At 41.6% G+C, this 19,722-nt stretch overlaps 1 protein-coding gene across 11 annotated transcripts in view; it reads left to right on the forward strand.

Moving 5' to 3' along the window:
• Positions 1–19,722, forward strand: part of Uxs1 (UDP-glucuronate decarboxylase 1) — a 77,338-nt gene that overhangs the window by 21,839 nt on the left and 35,777 nt on the right. For 4 of the 11 annotated variants that reach the window (XM_087564719.1, XM_087564722.1, XM_087564724.1 and 1 more), the window contains 5 exons: positions 1,038–1,065; positions 2,873–2,936; positions 3,190–3,233; positions 11,393–11,453; positions 17,640–17,820. The exons of 1 other annotated variant lie outside the window; for it this stretch is intronic. In XM_087564719.1, coding sequence (XP_087420845.1) covers positions 1,038–1,065; positions 2,873–2,936; positions 3,190–3,233; positions 11,393–11,453; positions 17,640–17,820 — 378 coding nt within the window. The remainder of the gene's footprint in view (positions 1–1,037; positions 1,066–2,872; positions 2,937–3,189; positions 3,234–11,392; positions 11,454–17,639; positions 17,821–19,722) is intronic. 6 more of the 11 variants (XM_087564720.1, XM_087564723.1, XM_087564725.1 and 3 more) reach the window with 3 other exon arrangements.

The raw sequence follows: 19,722 nt of genomic DNA on the forward strand, positions 1-19,722 counted from the left end.
TTTTGTTTGGGGGTTTGTTTTTTTTTTTTTTTTTTTTGAAAGAGGAATATTTGCATGTCCTTGAGTTATCTTAGGAAGGGAACTGACTATAAACACAGGATTCATTTGTTTCTTATGTGTGCAGTCTGAAGATAATTTTATACAATATTCTAAATAAATTTCAGCGTGAACTGAATTTCATGTATGAAATTTCCTGATTGTAGTAACGTCATGCCAAGGTTCAATGTTTTGCATTTGGGCACATGTCAGATTCCAGATTTTTTTTCTTTTTTTTTTTTTTCTTTTTTCTTTTTTTTCCGGAGCTGGGGACCGAACCCAGGGCCTTGCGCTTGCTAGGCAAGCGCTCTACCACTGAGCTAAATCCCCAACCCCTAGATTCCAGATTTTGAATTAGGGGTTTTCCAGATTTTTATGTGTTTAGATCATGTATGGTAAGATGTCGTTGTTGGGTCAGGACTAATTCTGTGCAGTTATTAGAGGCAACTGTGCTTAGGCACCTGGTTGATAGCCTGCCTGTCAAGTGCCTGTGACCAGAGAGGATGAGAGCTGAAGTCAGTGGGTAAAGGCTGAGGGCTGGGTGAATACAGCCCAGTGGGCTTCTTTGGGTTCTGTGTGCATCAACACCATGCATAGGGAGAGCTTGAATAAAACTCTGGGTCTTCAAGGTGTGCAATTCTTTTACATTTCCTTCCTCTTCCTTCCTGCCTGCCTTTCTTCCTTCTGCCCGCCCTTTCTCCCTTTCTTTTTTAAAGGAATGAATCTTTCTTAAAACAGAATGTTGAGGACAAAATGTTTTTCAAAGCACATCCTTGAATTCCAAATGCCAGAGCTACAAGAATACGTGGAAATCTTATTTTCTTCTTTTTATAGTCGATTTTTCTGAAAACAGACTATATGTTTTATTGTCTTTGTAAACACTGATTTTTTTTTAGTGAACTTTGAATAGCATTTAAAAGTTAAAATTTGATCAGTTGGAATCACAGAGTATTGTAGATTTAAACACTGATATATATTTTTTTTTCTCCTTTCTCTTGCAGCTGTTTGGGGCAACTTTGTTAACATGAGGTAATTGTTTTTAATTGGGCATTATGGTTGGGTTTCATAGACTCAGTTGGACTGTGGGTTAATTGAGTATATTTTCGGTGAAGCTGTTGTGCTATTTACACATCTGGGTGTTTCATGTAATGTCTTCTGTGGGTGTTCTCAAGGCATACAACTGACTTTAGAGTCTATCTTGGAAAGTTCAGATGGAAACGATGGTCACTTAGTGTTGCCTGCCTCCAGCCTCCTCCTCCCGTAGATGTACATACACAGTTGACACTTGCTTTTACTACTCACACGTAAAGTGCATTCTAGGTGACTTGAGTGACAACATAGGGCCTTTTGCACAGTTCTTCTAGAAGGATAATGTCTTAGAGAAATCATGGTTGCTTTTTTGCCTAAGGGAGCCAGTTACAAGTTGAGTCTTCCCTATCTCCAAAATGCTTGGTTTAGATTAAAGTTTGTTTATTTTCTTTTTCATATTTTGGAATATTTTTGCATGTAAAATGAAATTGTGTGGGCTAGAACCCATGTTTAAACACAGGTTTCACATGTGTTTCTTACATGTAAATAGCCTGAAAGTGACTTTATAGATACTTTTGGTAAGCCTGTGTTTTGATCTGGACTTTTCACTTGATGTGAGCTGTGGAACTGTCTTATTGGTGCTTATTGTGTATCAGATTTCAGAGCATTTTGGGATGTTTGGATTTTCAGATTCAGGAATGCTTGGTTTATACTAGATGTGGTTGTCTAGACATCCTTTCTTTCTGGGGTTAAAGCTTGTGGTACCCTCTAAGTTGAGTGACCATGGTTTTTTTTTTTTTTTTTTTTTTTTTGTTGTTTCTGTTTTACTTATTTTTTGGGCATAATATTACAATGAAGTACAGGCTACTTTTGAACTTACAGTGTAGCCCAGGTTGACTCAAGTCCATGATCCTCTGGGCTTAGCTTTCTAAGCATCAGGGTTAGAGCCATTCATTACTGAATTGGCCTTAACTTTTTAAAAAAATAAGCAGGGGGTATACTTGCAAATATCCAAGTTCCAAGTAGGAATTCTTGTGTACCAAATTAAAAAATAACATTTAAAACATCAGGTGAGGGGTTAGGGATTTAGCTCAGTGGTAGAGCGCTTACCTAGCAAGTGCAAGGCCCTGGGTTCGGTCCCCAGCTCTGAAAAAAAAAAAAAGGAAAAAAAAATCAGGTGAATAAGCATTCATTGTGCAAGCAGATTTGCTATAATAGAACAGTTTTCTGTTTAAAGAAACATTTGTGTCACCTTGTTATCTCCTAGTATCAGATATGGAACAGTAGCTGTTTGTGATGGGAGGTTGGCTTTGAAATCTTCAAGCTTCTCACTAGAAACAAACTGACTTCCCCAGCCCCCAGCAGCCTCTTCTTATGGAATTGGGTTTGTAAGACGGGTGAGGCTCTGTTGATCTGATTCCCACTGCCAGTGTGTGTCCACTAAGAAAGATAGCTGTGTGTGGAGAGGCGAGGTGCTCAGGTCTCATTGAGAGGTACTCTGTTTTTACTTGGAATAACTCCATTTTGTGTTAAATCCCTGAGAAAGACCAGTAGACAAACACAGGCTCCTATAGACACTCTACATCCTGCATCATAAAATTTCTTGTGGGGTGTAACATGGGTGAGATTATTTAGTTTAATAGAAACAATCTGTTGGATAAAACCACTTGATCACAGATCTGAGGAGATCCCTTCACACTGTTACTGGTGAGCAGTACTTGAACAAGGCAGAGGGTCTGTAAGTAGGATTTGTTTTGGGCTAACATCTCGAAGGCACAAAGTCTTTCAACTGATTTCAGTTCTCTAGCTTTCTGCTCAACAGGTCTATCCAGGAAAATGGTGAACTAAAGATTGAAAGCAAGATTGAAGAGGTTAGTCTACTCTCTGCTTTGTTTCTATTTCATTTGTGTGTCTGTCCATTTCCTTTCCTCCGTGATTCTGTTCAGTGCTCCTGAAACTCAAACATCATTCAGTTCTGTAAGGAGACTTTCTGTTTGTTAGTCTCCAGACCATCTGCCCTATTCAAATCTGTTTTGCTCATGCCACCTGACCCTCCATTGTTAAGCTAGGACAAAAGTAGTGGAAGGCCTGTTTGCTTTAAAATTGATTTTGTTCTTGTTCCAGATTATTGAACCATTAAGAGAGAAAATCAGAGATTTGGAAAAAAGGTATGCACCCTTTTTTTTTGGTTTTACCTTTAAAAAAAATGTCTAGATGTATGCCAGGAAATATTGGTGTTTAGAATGTTCTTCTCAGTTGAATTCATTATATAGGAAAGTTACATACGAACTTAGAGGGCATAAAAAATTCTCAAAAGGGATCTTTTCCTTCTGTAAGAAGCTAAGTTCTTAAACCTTGAATGTAGTGGTAGTTGTTTAGAGACAAGGTCTGTTTTCATTGCTCAGAATCTCACTGTGTCCTTATTGACCTGGAGTTCTCAGTTCTCCTACCTTAGTCTGAATTACAAACATTATCATTAAGAACTATTTTCTTTGAAAGCAATGGATTTCCTTTAGGAAAACAAAAGGGAGATTTTGTTTGTTTGCTACTTGTTTGAAGTTAATTTTTACTCTGATTTTGCCGAAGTCTAATGAGATCCTAAGTTTAAAAAAAAAAAAAAAAGTCCTTCTACACTTAGGCCTAGGACATACTTCAGTGGAAAGTGCTTACCCTGTAAGAATGAGGGCTGGAGTTAGGAACCCCCAAACCCACATGAAAATCCTATAGAGGTGCAGCTCCTGCAGTGCTGGTGAGACAGTTGATTCTCCTGCCCAGTGCTCTGTTTTCCTCATGATTAGCCCCCCCATACACACACCTTCTTGTCCCCACCCCACACTCTTTTTTGTTGTTGTTGTTGTTGTTAATTTTTGGTAAGACACTGACTCCAGTTAGTGATTCTTGCTGAAATGATGTTGACTGATCTTGTTGGCCTTATCTTGTGCAACTAACCATAGCTGCTGTGAGTTCATGGTGCAGTGGTCATGCTGTGTCCACCCAGCAGCACTCCACATCCTCCTCTGGCTCCTAGAGTCTTTCTCCTACATGTACAGTTCTGTGAGCCTCGGGGTGGGGGCATGGATTTGACACTTAAGGTTGAGTACCAAACAGTCCATTGTTCTCAGCACTTGGACAGCTCATGAGTCTGTACATTAACTATTGCCAACTTGGAACAGAGGTGACTCTGGCCAAGGTTAAGATAAGCTCTAATCTAAGGCATTTAGAAAAAGGAAGAGTATATTTGAGCTTATGGGTCCCAGGGCTGAATCCATGATGGCAATAAGTGATAGACATAGCAGTGAGAACTGAAGCTGAGAACTTAGATCTCAAACCTCAACTAGGAAACAGAAAGGAAGAGAGGGAGGGAGGAAGGGAGGGAAGGAGGGAGACCATACCACCTAAACCTCCACAAACAGCACCAACAACTGGGAACCAAGAATTAACATGCAGGACATTTCTCTTTCAAAGCATCCACTCCTTCAAAGTAGTCCACTCCCTGGCCTCCATAAAGCAAATGCATTTTGTCAAGCTTTAAAGGTCCCTTTAGTCTTTTACAGTTACAACACTGTTAAAAGGGCCATAATCTCTTATGAGATTCCATGTAGTATATTAATCGCAACCTCCTATAAAATCAAAAAATAAATTGTATACCCTTAACATATAGTGACACAAAAGATACATTACTCTTTTCAAATGGAAGAATGGGGGCATAGTGAGGAAACACTGGAGTAAGCAAGACTTAAAACCATTGAGCAAACTCCATATCCTATAGTTCATGTCTGAATTTTGGAACTTTAATTTTAAAGGGTTTAGATGACTCTACTCCTCCAAATTTGTTATCTTTCTTGGGCTCCTTCAACTTTTCTGTATACCACATCCCTTGGCAGGAACCATGGCCCTGGCATCTCCCATGTCTTGTGGCTTCCAACACAGCCTAAGTTTTACTTTATAACTTCACAAAGTAACTTCTCAGGGCCTTCACATAGGGACTTCCCTGGCACATGCTGACTGGCAGTTGGAGGCTCTGAGACTGCAGTGGATGATTCCGTAACCCCCTCACTCCTAACATCCTTGTGCCTCTAAAGACAGCACAGTATGGAAACATTGTCAAGTTTAGCTGCCCTCAGGTGGACCCCAGCCCCAGAACCACATCAATGTCAGTTTTGATTGAAGTTGCCTTTCAGAAGCAGAAACGGCCTTATGCTTTTTGTTCTTTTGAAGTTGGAGGCTTGGCTGGGTGGGCTCTCACCCTGAGTATACCCTTCCCGTTCACTGTTCCAATTCAGATCAACCTTCTCCATTGCGGGGGTTAGACTTTTTAATGACTGCAGCCTCTCTTCTGCCAAGTTTTGTCTATACCATTTTAAGGTTTTCAGTGTCCCTTTGCTCGGAAAACTAAACATTTTGTATTTTTGCTGCCCTGTTTGCTCTTTTTTATTGTAGACCCATATAAGACTGACTGCTAATAACCATACTGCAGGATCTATGATAGGGCTGTCTGGAAATCTCCTTCGCTTTTACGTTTACCATGGTCAGATTCTTAGGACAAGGACAGAAGGCTGTCACATTCTTTGCCACAATATCACAAAACAGTCTTTAACAGTTGCTAGTGTTGTTCTTCTCTGAAGCCTCTGGAACTAGGCCTCTGCTGTCTGTCTGTCTGACTCTCAGTACTGTCTTCCAGGTGCCTATTTTTGGTTTTTGTTTTTTTGTTTTGTTTTGTTTTTTGGTTCTTTTTTTCAGAGCTGGGGACCGAACCCAGGGCCTTGCGCTTCCTAGGTAAGCGCTCTACCGCTGAGCTAAATCCCCAGCCCCCAGGTGCCTGTTATAATGGCCTAGGGGTTCTTTTTGTGTAGGGTGAGTAACAGATCTAGTTTCATTCTTCTGCATGTAGAAAGTCTATTTGTTGAAGATGCTTTTTTTCTTTGGTATGTAATTTTTGGCACCTTTGTTAAAAATCAGGTGGCTGTACTTTGGCCTTGTATCAAAGTCCTTGGCTCTTTGACCTTTGTGGCTGTTTTTGTGCCAGTACCATGCTGTTTTTACTACTATGGCTCTGTAGTTAACTTAAAATCAGGAACAGTGATACCCCCATAGTACTCTTTGCTTAGGATTTCTTTGGCTATCTGGGTCTTTGCTTCTATATGAATTTTAAGACCCCATCCCCACTCCTCGAAGCTGCAAAGAACATCATTAGAATTTGGGTATGGATTGCATTGAATTTATAGATTGGTTTGGGTAGAGTAGCTATGTTCACAGTATTAAGTTTGTCAGTTCATATGTATGGGAAGTCCACCCTTTAGTGGCTTTCTCATTTTCTTCAGCATCTTAAAGTTTATGTCACTGAGGTTTTCTCACATCCCTGGTTAGCTTTATTCCAAGATCTTTTGGTTTCTTTCTCAGTGTATTTGTCAATGATATATAGGAATGCTACTGAGTTTTTGATTGATTTTGTATCCTGCCTTTGCTTGAAAGTGTTTATCAGGTCTAAGAGTTTTCTGGTGGAGTCTCTAGGGTCTTTAGATATATCTTACGGTGATATCATCTACCAGCCATGATACTTTGGCCTCTTTCTTTCCTTGTTTGCCTTTTCCCTTCTCCTCCTGCCTTTCTACTCTAGCTAAGATTTCCAGTGCTATGCATTTCACCTTCAGTCTTGACTATGTTGAAATGTTTTCCTTCTATTCTGACTGTCTTCAGGACTTTTTTTTTTTTTTTTTTTTTTCGGAGCTGGGGACCGAACCCAGGGCCTTGCGCTCGCTAGGCAAGCGCTCTACCGCTGAGCTAAATCCCCAACCCCTGTCTTCAGGACTTTTAACATGAAAGGATGTTGGAAGACTTTTTTTGCATTTATGATCATGTGATCTCTGTCCTCGAGTCCATTTATGTAGTTTACATTTTTTATTGTGTATTGATTACATTGATATGTGTATTGACCCTTCCCTGAATCTCTGAAATAAGCCTGACTTGACTATGGTGAGCGATCTTTTTGATGTGTTCTTGAATTCCATTTGTATCTTAAAGAGTTGTTATCTTGTCCTCCCTCCAAGAGTGAAGTGGGCAGACTAGAAGGGGTTGGCAAACGAGGAGAGTTTTACTTTGCAGATAGGAGTACCAATTATAAAGAAAAGTAGAATCATAAGTTGTGGGTAGTAGCAGGATCCGTCAGCAACCATTGCAGCTTTGACCTCTCTGTGGGTCTGTGACTGGAGACACTAACCAAAAGGTTGCTGAAAAGTGTTACAGCTCTGCGTTCGCAGCTGTTAATAGTGCATGGAGAAACAAATCTGCAGAGGGCAAGAATGGCATAAGCAGTGACCTTACAGCAATGGTGACCCTGTATGACCTCCACCTGTGTGACCCTTTGGGGTGGGGGTCAAATGACCTTTATACAAGAGTTGTCTAAGACCATCAGAACTGTCAGATGTTTATATTTATGAGTGGAATTATCGTTATGAAATAACAATGAAAATAATTTTATGATTGGGGGTCACTACAGCATGAACTGTGTTAAAGGGTCACAGTATTAGAAAGGTTGAGAACCACTGTCTTAGAGACTGTAGGAGTGGTCTCCATATTGATTTCTTGCTGAAATAACTGCTTTCCTTCATGAGTGAGATCTGAGGGAAGAGCCTCCTCTCTTCAGACAGTCTCACAGTATAGCTCATGTCCTGAGCCTGCACATTGGTTCCCATTTATTAATACTGATTTTGCAGTTATTCTCGGTTATTTTGTAGTTCTAGTACCTTCCATAGAAATAAGGTCCTCAGATGTTCCATATATAAGGCAACATACTACTGCATAGAATCTGAGTACTTAAGTCCTCTCTAATGGCCTGCTTTGGTCAGAGAGCATGCTATGCAAATACACTAAAACACTTCTGATCTGCACTCACTGGAACTCAGAGATCCTGCTTCATGCTGTTGCTTAATTCTTGTCTGTTTCTTTAAATGTTCTTTGGATATACTAATTAATGATGACTCTTTTATTGTGATATAGGTTTGAAACCCAGGGCCTTCTGCATGCACTGCAAGCACTCTGCTGCGGAGCGTCAGTCCTAACCCGGGGGTAGTTCAGACTTGTAATGAGAGTGCTTACTGTTCTACAGGTGTGTCCTCAACCTAAGGCTAGAGTCTAGATTGACTTTAGGTAATTGATAAGTGATAGTTGGCACACAGTTGCTTTCTGGTGAGGTGCTATGTGCTGGATGCACACCGTTCAGATTGGCTGTTTCTAAAGTATACTCCTGAGAAAACTGTTTGCCATTTTCTTCCTGAGACAAATAAGCTCAGCTTTCTTTCAAGGGACTATAGATGGCCACCTATATCCTCAGGTTACATATCACTTTCTACCAACTATAGTTTGAAGATGTTTGGGGAAGAGTCGCATTTGTAGCAAACACAAACAGTTTTGTTGTTATTCTCCAAACACTCTGGTGTAGCGCCTATTTGCATGACATGCCCCTTGTGTTAATGTCAGACTGCACTTGAGAGGACTCGAAGCGTTACTGTCTAGGGGTCTGCATTAGGTTTGTTCTCTGTGCCCATTAAAGGACTAAGACAGGGAAAATCTTGAGTGTAACAAGTATCAGCAGGGGAAATCTTAGGCATTGCGGGTGGATCAGGCACCTTTTATTAGGAGTGAAATAATGTGCACCCAGCAACTACACAGAGAAGAAGACCCTCTGAGGGAGGACTTTGAACTCCTGGCTTTTCCTGTGTTTCACCAGTCCATGTCAGGGGGCTCAGGTACAACCTGTTCTCCATAGTTGGGGTTTTACAAGTCTTTGAGGGAACTTCCTCCCCTGACTTAGGGCCAACTTGATAATGGCAGGGAATTGATAATGGCTCACAACTTTGGGATAAACATGCCCTGACCCCCCACCTTAAACTTAAACTTATCAAACAAGTCTATTGCAGAGGGATCCTACTAGAGACAGAAAAATCATACAAGGCCTTCAGGCCTTTGTTTCAGGCCCAGAGTGTGAGGAAGAAGCAGGAAGTTTGGAAATTTTGTTATCCATTTGTGGCCACTCTTATGTGTCCACCTATCTGGATAGTCTCTCAAAAGCACTCTGGGGACATGTGAGGGTTCTGCATAAGCACTGCGCCCTTGAGGAGCTTGAACACTCCTCTCCTCTCAGGACTTCTGGGGACTCAGAGGGGACTCCTGAGATACTGCCGCATCCAGAGCTAAACTTAGGTTTGTTTGTTCCCCGGCTGACTGGCTGACTGGCTGACTGGCTCTTGGGATTTACTTCACAGTCTTTCTTCTGGTCCTCTGAGCCATGTCTTTCCTCCACTTCATCTTTCCAGTGTGTTATCTGCCGACTCACTCCCCTGAGACAGAGACACTGAAACTCCTGGGGTGGGTCTGTAGGTGAGCAGGATAGAGAGTTTGGCTAAGGCGCTAGCAGCCTCCAGTTTTATCCTCGAACACTGTTTGAAAAATGACAAGGTAGAGTGGGTCTTAAAAAAGAAACCACGGGGAGGGAAGGCACCACCATGTCTAGTTCTGCCTGTATTTTCTGGCCTATGGTTATGTCTCTACTGCCAGCTTGTAGCTTCTAAGAGCATCATCATCTCTTAGCCTGGAGGGTGGGAAAGGAAGGTGACCTGTGACCCGACTCAGAAGCTGGGGAGACATGGATGGGGCCGACCACTTGACTTCCTTATTCCGAGGCCTCACAGGCCTAGATGAAGGAGGTGGTGTAGCAGAGAGTCGTTTGGCAAGTGGGGCGTCTGTCCAGCTTTTCCAGGTCTTCCAGAACATTCCACATGCACCAGCTCTGAGCACATGCCAAAGACAGTCTGTGACTAAGACAGCACTGGGTAAACCCAGAAGCACTGAGCTGCACAGAACTGAGTGCCCAGAGTTGCTGTCTTCATCTTCATTGGCCCTTCTGTCTGCCTTGTGCAAGGGAGTTTGCCTTTTAGAGAACATGGAAGCTCTTCCTAGGGAAATTCTGCTTTATTTTAGTGTCTCTGCCGTCCACTTTCAGGGAACATGCCCCTGTATACTGGATGTGATGTTGAGTTCAGTGACCATTAACATGTGCTCTGTACCAACTCTGCTTGCTGGGGACAAGGACATTGCAGACAGCCTCACTCCTCTCCTGTTAAAACAATAACTACAAACCTGCACAAAGATTTATTTAGAGCACTCAGCTCCTAATAGCATTAATAAGAAAGAACCTTTAAGTGTACATTCATCTCCTTTGACGACTTTCTATGCTAATTATGTTGTTCTCCTCGGATGTCAGTGTGCACTGGAGACCCTTGGAGCCTTTGCAGGGTGGGAGGGCACTGGAAGAGCAAGTGGCTGACGGAAAGTGCAGGGGCTCAGTCTCTCAGCTAGGGATTCTGGCAAGAAAGGAATTGCAGAGACTTCTAGAGTAGGACACACTTTCGTTCTATTTCTTCACTATCTTGAGTCACCTTTCATATGAACCTATGACTTCATAATGCTCCTGTGCTCCATTTTGTGTGTGTGTGTGTGTGTGTGTGTGTGTGTGTGTGTGTGTGTGTGTGTAGGTGGGGGGTGGGTGTGTGTGTGTGTGTAGGTGGTGTGTGTGTGTGTGTGTGTGTGTGTGTGTGTGTGTGTGTGTGTGTGTGTAGGTGGGGGGGTACTGAGGATTGAACTCAAGGACTTTCCGTGTTATATCTCTCTTATCTCTCTTACATCCTCAGCTCTGTCATGCTGACTTGGAACTCTCGATCCTCTTGCCTTTGCCTCCCCAAGCTGAGGATTACTGTGTACTTCTACCATGTCTACTGCATTCCATATTTTGACCTGGCTGAGTACAAGTAGTGCTTCTCTTCTGCTGCTGACAGCCAGCAGCTTCTCTTACCTTCAGCCTGAGTCTCCAGGTAGAACCTTAATCTAAACAGGGGTGGGTGAGGAATATTGTAAACTAGAGCTAGCCGGTGTCCTTTCTGGCTAGTGTATTTTCTTCATGGAGGAGAAAGAAATGGAAGCCTTATTCTGAGAGAAGATGGAAAATACTCAACTGAGATGTTTTCTTTAACAAAAAGATATACATGTATATACCCTTAAACATGGTGTCCCTTTCTCTTTTTTTGCTGTCTTGAGTGTCCCTTTATCCTTTTTGCTGTCAATACAGCAAAAAAGGTAAAATCTGTTTGTTGGAAAACATATAGGGCTGGCGTATACCTTGGTGGAATGGTGCTGTTTCCTGCATGGTTTGTGAAGCCGGACTTTGTCCACAGAATTCTGAGGAGTGCTCCTCTGTGCCATCTCTACAAAGCCTGGACAGTGACCTGGGAACCACACTGGGCTTACTTTTTCTTTTAATCTTTTCATATTATAGTTTCACCCAGAAATACCCACCAGTAAAGTTTTTGTCAGAAAAGGACCGGAAGAGGATTTTGGTAAGTTTGCATACCAGATTTACATTTATAATGATAAGAAATTTGCTTTATGTTGGGATTTCAATGCTATCAAATTCTCCCCCCTCAAGTATCCAATTCTCTGTTTTATATTTTGTTTGCATTGTCTTAATGGAATCACATACTGACAAGAAACCATTTACCATTAATAGCTACTTTCCTTTTCTCCTCCTGGTTTTCAACATCCACTAAAGCTGCTTTCTAGCCCAAGGGCTTGCCCCGTTAGATCTTTCATTGAATGAAATGATAGTACACTATACCTTTTTGTGCCTAGCTTCTCTCATTGAGAATACTGTTTTCAATATTGTTCCACTACCTTTTTGATTCATGGCTGAACAGATACTCTTTTGCATGACTGTGCTACATCTTGCTTGTCCATTTCTCAGTTGATGGGCATTAGAACTGTTTCTACTCTGAAGCTATTGTGAATCACGTTGCTGTGAACATACATGATGTGTGGACTTTCAACTTTTTTCCTGTATACTCAGGGACAAAAGGAATGCATAATGAAAGGCCAAAATTAAACTACATATAATCAAAGGTAATATGATCTTATATTTATAAAGCTCAGAATGAATCCCCTTAAATAGAATTTCTAAAACTAACCAAAAAGTTCAAGGCTGGAGAATACAGATTATAAGGAGATCCTTGAAACTTCACACCTGCAGCTTTTAACCCTTTCTGGTTCTTGGACCACACTGGCAAATGTCCTGGGGGCTTTCCTGACTAAGAGTCTCACTGTTAAATATTAACTCAAGCTCTCCAGGAAAAAAGATGAATCATTATTTTGTTGGATGTTACATAGAGATTTTACTGTTTTGTGTTTTTTGTTTTTTTTTTTTAAGTCACATCTTTACTGGGGCACCAGTCTTATACCTTGCAATTCACCGTCTACAAGTTGGCTTCCTTATCTGGTTAGGGTAATGCCACATTTGTCCAGTTGTGATGGATTCTTTTATTTAGCATAATGTTTCAAATGTTTATTTGTCATGTATTAGAACAATTTTTAGGCTTATTGGCTGGTTTTGGATAGTTTTTTGAAAGTTGATTGTTTTCCTTCTTACCATTGGATCATAATTGTGGTTTTTTTTATATATCTGCAGGATCTTTTCCACTTTTTTTTTTTTTGCATGTTATTTTTTCATTTTATAAGTGGTCTTTTTACTTTCTTGATGATGGTGTCTGAAGCACGAAAGTTTTATGTTGGTGTATTATATAAATTCTAGCCAGAGAAGAATCAGTCATGCATTTGGATAGACAAGAGAACTCTTTTGCATGGGCTGTGACTCAAGCTAATGCCTTGGAAAAGTTCAGTACCCTCTGCAGTTTCTTACAACCAGCTAACCTGTGACCACCTGAGGGTGGTCTCTGACTCTCTTGCCACCTAATGAATTTCCCTCACAGTTAAGCATGTTTGCAGGAGCAGAAACGTCAGGACCAGACATTTTGCTAGCAGATGTTTTAAAGGTATCAATAAATACACACAAAAAATTTGCAAGCAGTTTCTGGCAAGTGTTTCCCTTCCCGAGATACAGGAGTAGGGCCTTTAGCTAGCAGATAGATTTCAGCACACCAATAAAACCTACTTTTTTGTTTAAAGCACTCTACTTCTACATAACCCTATGTTGCTAGGCAAAGATTTCCACTAAACTATCATAATGTAGAGTAGTAATTTGATTTGTCAGATGCCTGTACAGTTGTATGTGTATGTTCAGATGGTCCAATCCAAAGTCACTAAGACTTGTGCCTTTTTCTAAGAGTTTTATAGATTTGAATCTTAAGTTTAGGTCTGTGTATGAAGTGAGAACATCACTGTTTCAGAGTGTGGTTGAGGGGAAGGTTTTTATCATAAATGAGGGAGAGTATAGTCCAGAGCAGGAAGAGAAAGCAGTAAAACATGACCAACAGAGTGTACAGGGCAGAAGAAGACAGAGAAGTGGAAGGGCGAGAGAAGAAGAGAGAGAAGAGGCAGAAAGGCCTAAGAGGGCGGGCACATGGACAACATGGCAGGATTCTATAGGAGTGAAAAGCTTGGGGAAGGGAGGACTTGATGGTAGGGTGGGGTTATAAGAGCTGAGAAGAGCCATAGGTGCTGAGTGAGCCTGGAGGCAGCAGACACTTGGACTTGCTATTGGGAAGGGTAGTTAGCCATTTGTCCTGAGTTTCTCTTGGGCCCAACAATTATATTTTGAGGTAATTTCTGAATATAGTGTTAGGTGAGGGACTTTTTTTCTTAAGCTTCACAATCTGTTTGTCCTGATACTTTTGCTGAAAATGGAAAATCATTTGAATATAAGTATTTATATCTAGACTGTCGTGTCCACTGACTTAACAGTATTGATTTCTGTGACTTAGTAGTAGGTTTTGAATTTGAGTGGCATGTCATACTACCTTGTCTGTTCCAACCACAGTGTGTGTGTGTGTGTGTGTGTGTGTGTGTGTGTGTGTGTGTGTGTGTGTGTGTGTGTGTTTCCAAGATGGTTTTGGCTATTGTGGATCTCTTTGCAATTCCTTAAAAATGTTAGGATCAGCTTCTCAAATCTTCCAGAGAAGCCATCTGTGCTAATGGTAGACTACGTTGGACCATTTTGCCATCTTATCATGGGCTGTGTTATTCTTGTTGGGATCATGGATGTCTTTCTGTTTCTGGATTTTCTTCAGAGTACCAATAGCAAAGTCTGTTCTTCTAGTGTGTCTGTTGCCATGTATCAGACTGATCACAGATGAGGTCTGCAGTTGTGTGACTGTATTGCCATAATGTCCATTACACATGTAATTTCCAAGGCACAGAGTAAGTAGTTTCTGATGATCAAAAATATGGAGACTAAGGTCCTGTGTCTGACTGGGTTACCATGTTACTTTGTGGCAGATATAGAGGGCAAGGGAAGACAGAGGCTGAGCCTTTGCTAATGTACCCAAGAGAGCAGATCGCTAATGGCCTCCCAACTCTGTTGCCTTGCGAATGAAGTACATTTCTGATAAGGGGACTTAGGTGGACTCAAAGGGTAGGCGCATTGGTAGATAAGCACTCTGTGGTCTTGTGGATTTTTTTCTTTGTGTCTTACTGCAACAAATGCACTTAGGATTTTTGGTTCATCTGCCATCTCATAGGCTATCCTCATTTCAGCATCATTTGGTGCTTGAGTCTAGCATATTGGTGCTAAAACCTAAAGCCGTTTGTATATTTGTTTAAAGCCTTAGACACAGAAGAGGTTTGTTTGGAAATTTATTTCTGTCGATTTACTGGGCAGCGTAAGTTAAATGCTCACCTTAACAATGCTATTTGAGCTGCCTGGTAGTACCCAGAAAAAAATAGAAGTACATGCATGCACACTGAAATGAGCCTAAGTGTAGAACCATGCTGTGCTTGGGTTCACTGTTCCTGGGAAAGCTTTGTAAAAGCTGAATTTCTGCTAGTGTTTCCATTTGAAATAGTTGTCTGATGAAATAAAATTTATAATTAGAAAAGTATAACTATGTAGGTATGTTGAAAAAAACCTTTAAGTATTTTCACTAGAGTGGACCTGCTTAAGAAGGAAACAAAAGGAATCTCAAGCATGGCAGTCCACGATACACAAGATGCCTCAAGAGTTGGCCTGCGCAGGCTCTGGATGCTTATAGTGTAGGCAGCTGTATTTCTGCTTCCTTGGATGTCCTCAGGTCTTTTGGCTACAGACATACTAGAACAGAGGAGCTCACATCATAAGCATTTGCACAATGATTTATGGAGTGTCTGTCAGTGAAAACAGTGAGAGTTTTTAAGTTGGTAATCATGGATCATCTGGAAAGTGTAACTGGGTAGAACATGAAAATTTGCTGGAGCCAGTGGCACCTCAGGCGTGTAGTCCTAGCTACTCTGAAGCTGAGGCAGGAAAGTCAAGGCCTCTCTGGACTACTGAGTGAATTTAGACAACTTACTGAGAACCTGTCTCAAAAAGTGAAAAGAAGAAACAGCCAACAAAAGATGAATGTGGCTGTAGGGTAGAGCATTTGCGCACCATGAGCAAGGCCCTGGATTTAACCTCAAGGACCCCAGAAAGAAGTGTTAAAATGTGTTACATTTGATTCAGATATTTTCCCAGAAAGCCCTTATATTATAGGTACTGCATTCCATATAGGTAGAATATAAGTATATTGCTGTAACAAAATACTTGAAGGTGGCAATAATAATAATAATAATAGGTATATTTTGCTTCTGGTTTGGGAGGCTGACCATCACTTGGTGCTCTTGAGGATCACCTGGTAGAGGACATCACAGCAGTAGTATATGGGGACCAGAGTGATGTGACAAGGGAGAAAGCTTTCTCTCTTTTATGATATCACCTGAGACATAACTGGGATCCCCTGAGCTCCATTAATCCCTTCTGAAAACAGCATCCAAACCATAACAGTAGGAGGGCCTAGGGAAAAGCAGCCTGTGTGAATTGGTGGGTGTGCGAAGTGGTGGGTGAGCTTGGAACTGCAAGGAGGGGTGAGGAAGGTTGCCCCAGGCTAGTGAGTGATTACCTTGAAATCCCAGCTTCTCTGGTGTCTGTTTATCTCTAAAGCAAAGGAGTGAGGAAATGTCCTTAATCTGAGAAAGCTCACCTTGGGACTTGCACTCAGCCATTTTCAGAGCATAGAAAAATGGCTAGCTGGTGTTTTCTGACTAGTCTTATTGGTATCTGTCACAGGTTACTTGGCCCTCTTACCTGTGGGCAGCGCCATGTACAAGAGGTTCGTGGGTACTGACAACTTCTAAAACCACATTTCTAGTCGTTTATGTACTTTTATTGTAGAGAGAATTGCATTTTCCTACTGATGACTCTTTCAGGTTGAAAAAGTAGGTAAAGAGAAGGACAGATTCATATCTCATAGAATCTCACCTTACCCACCTCACCTCACTCAGTCATCTTATTCCCCTCCCCTCCCCTCACCTTATCTCACCTCACCTCACTCTCTATCATCCCAGTTCAGCTCACTTCACTTAACTCAGTTCACCCCACTTAACTCACTTTATAAGTTGCCCAGGCTAGCCTTTAACTTTTGATTCTCCTGTCTCAGTTTACCCAGTACTAGGATTGTAAGGAACATTGATAAACTGAAGTCCAAGTGGAGAAAGAACAGAGCAGAATTGTGGCTGCCATCGCTGTCTACCTCCTAAGCTGGTGCTTTACATTCTCATCTCCTGTTCTCTGACCAGAAGGAAGCCATCTTGTGCTTCCGCTTCACCCCATGGTCACATTCAATTTGTATGAATTGGGTTGGTTTTTGTTTTTTTTTGTTTTTTGTTTTTTTTTTTCAGAATATTTTTAAACATAATCAGTATGGCACATCTGTGGTGATTTGGATTTAGGGAGCATGTTGCTGCCAGCCCTCTATGCTGGCCCCTTTAGTGCCTCATTGACTTTGGAGAGCTGCAGCTTTCATGTTTCTGTTCCCACTCAGCTGTTCCACCAGGCAGCGGAACATCACTTATGACTTTCTTCTGTAAGAACATCTGTGGTTCTCATTTGTCCATAGAAATAATTGCACAGACCTTTTTAAAGTATAACAAATATCATATACTTTTTTGGTAGTTAACCAAGTCCTCTGTACTTTGCTGATCACTTTAAGAGAGTGACTTTAAACACTAGCCATTTTTATAGCTGTGTACGATTGTCTCTCCATACCCGTAAGGGTGGCTCCTAGGTCCTCATGAGGAACAGAATCTAAGGATGCCTGTACCTCCTTTCTGCACTTTTTAAATTATCAGTAGACAGCTGTGCCTGATACAGTGTAAATTATACTCAGGTCATTCAGGAAGGGGTCAGAGAACACCCGTGTGTATCCGATTTGGATACAGCCATCACAAACCACACTGTATTTTCAGTCTAGACCTGTTGACTCCATGGCTATGGACCTTAAGGATATGGAAGGGCAGATGTTGGGGGATGGTCAGTATTTCTTCCGTGGTATACACCTCTGCCGGTAGAGATGTTTGGAACTGAGTAGCTGCTATCCCTGAACACTGTCATGGCTGAAGATGGCAGTCTTCAGGTAGTCAGGCTACTCTGCAGTATGTCAAGATGCTGCCATAACCTTTCCTGTTTGCTCCTTACCCACTGCCAGATTTTTAGTTGTGTCTGCATCAAAGCTGTGTCTCCATGTCATCTGTCATCACTTCTTTCTGGGGATGTCCCAATACAGATCACTGGAGGTGCGGGCTTTGTGGGCTCCCATCTAACTGACAAACTCATGATGGATGGCCATGAGGTGACCGTGGTGGACAACTTCTTCACAGGCAGGAAGAGAAATGTGGAACACTGGATTGGCCATGAGAACTTCGAGCTGATTAACCATGATGTGGTAGAGCCACTCTACATCGAAGGTGATTGTTATCACATTTTATTTTTTGACTGTTTTTTGAGTTTTTTGAGTGCTATCCTAGTTTATGTAAGAAGACTGGTTGTTGCCAGGTGAATGCCTGTCTGCTGTCATGTGGCTTCCCAAGTCTTAAAATTGGTCTGTGGAAGGTAGCCCCTATGAGGTGCACAACATTGTGGTCTAAATGTGGCCTGTTGAGGTTCTGCTTCCTAGTGTAATGGTTCTCAGAGGCGGGGCCTTTGGGAGATAGTCGTTTCATGAGTAGTACCCTTACAGTCCAAAACACTTCTTCACCCTGAGAACACAATGAGACACAGTGAGAAGAGACCATAAACTAAGAAGTGGGTCCTTCTCATACCCCACATCTTCAAGCACTAGTCTTCCCAGCCTCCAGTGTTAATAGATTTCCTCTGTTTATAAGCCAGCAGTGTATGACGTTTCCTTACAGTAGGCTGAGTGAACTAAGACAACATCCTTGCTCTCTGATAAGGCTGTTGCCTGATGCTTGCATGCCATTACTTTTAGTATTCTATATGAAGTTGGCTGTTGTAAAATGGACCAAAGATCCATCTATAACACTTCGTTTTCCAAGGTGATTTTATTGGTAATTACTGTGGGCCTTTAAAGGTTACTACTGGTGTGGGTAAGGGGTCAAATGGCCCTTTCACGGGAGTTGCCCAAGACCATTAGATATTTATATTACAATTCACAACAGTAACAAAATTACATTTTTGGAGTAGCAATGAAAATAACTTTATGGTTGGGGTCACCACAACACGATGAGCTGTATTAAAGGGTTGTAACACTAGGAAGGTCGAGAGCCACTGCCTCAGACTGTCAGGAGTATACTTTTAGAGGGAATTGTGGGATCTAGCTTATTCTCTCTCTCTCCTAGGATTTATAATAAAAGTATTTTGTCCCACTGTACACTTGTGCCATGACATGGCCTCTTCCCAGAGACCTCAATTCATTGAAGACACCTGATTTTAGATGATAGCCTGTTGTGGTTTGCCCTGGAGTTATCTGTATTTTGATGCTAATTCTACTGCCCCAAGGACAGCTGCCTAGTCACTGCTCAGGTATCAGGTGACTTCACCAGAACCTTCTCCCCATTGAATTTGTAAAGTACAGGTGAGGGGCAGGTACAGGAAAGAAGGAGGCCTGTCATTGGAGGAGAAGGAAAGATGGGCAGGAGAGAAGTTTAAAGAGGAGGAGACTGGAATGGAAAGGAAGAGAGAAAGGAGGGAGAGGAGAGAAGCCATGGCAGGCGACGTTAAGATTCCTTTCCGTGTATTTACAGGTTGTTAGGAATGTTCTTAAGGGATGGATTGTACTGAACTTTGTATGTTTAGGTGGGCAATTATATCTTACCAATTGGGTCAAAGGTTATTGTGTTGTGTGTTCTTTCATGTGTAGATTTAATGTAATGGAGTATGGGGCAGCTGGTCTGGGCTGCCAAGGAATTAGAATGTGTGCTTCTGGCAAGATACCCAGCAGACATCTTGGGGCACCTCGGTGCTGGACCTAGTGGGGATAAAAGACAACCTTACTTTTTTAATTTTTTATACAACAACAATAGCCTTCAGAATTGTCAGCTAGGATAACCCTTTTCTTTTATAAGTTAATTATCTTTGGTATTTTGAGACATTTATAGAGCTATTATTATAGCTTTTGAAAAATAAAATCTCACTTTTAAATGTATAAGACCTTCAGGGAACCTGGCTATTTTATGAGATTACATTGGACAATAGTGTAGGTGAATGGTGGGTCAGCAAAAGAACCGATCATAACCTGTAGAAGCTGTGAGTGACCCCTTTCTATAGAAAATGGATCTTTGCATAGGTGATTGAGAATCGCAGTCTGACTCTCAGCTTCAGAGCTGTCCTTATAGTGGAGATCAAGAAGG

The sequence above is a fragment of the Rattus norvegicus genome, chromosome 9 (genome assembly GCF_021556685.1).
Source record: "Rattus norvegicus strain SHRSP/BbbUtx chromosome 9, alternate assembly SHRSP_T2T, whole genome shotgun sequence".
Lineage (NCBI taxonomy): Eukaryota > Metazoa > Chordata > Mammalia > Rodentia > Muridae > Rattus > Rattus norvegicus.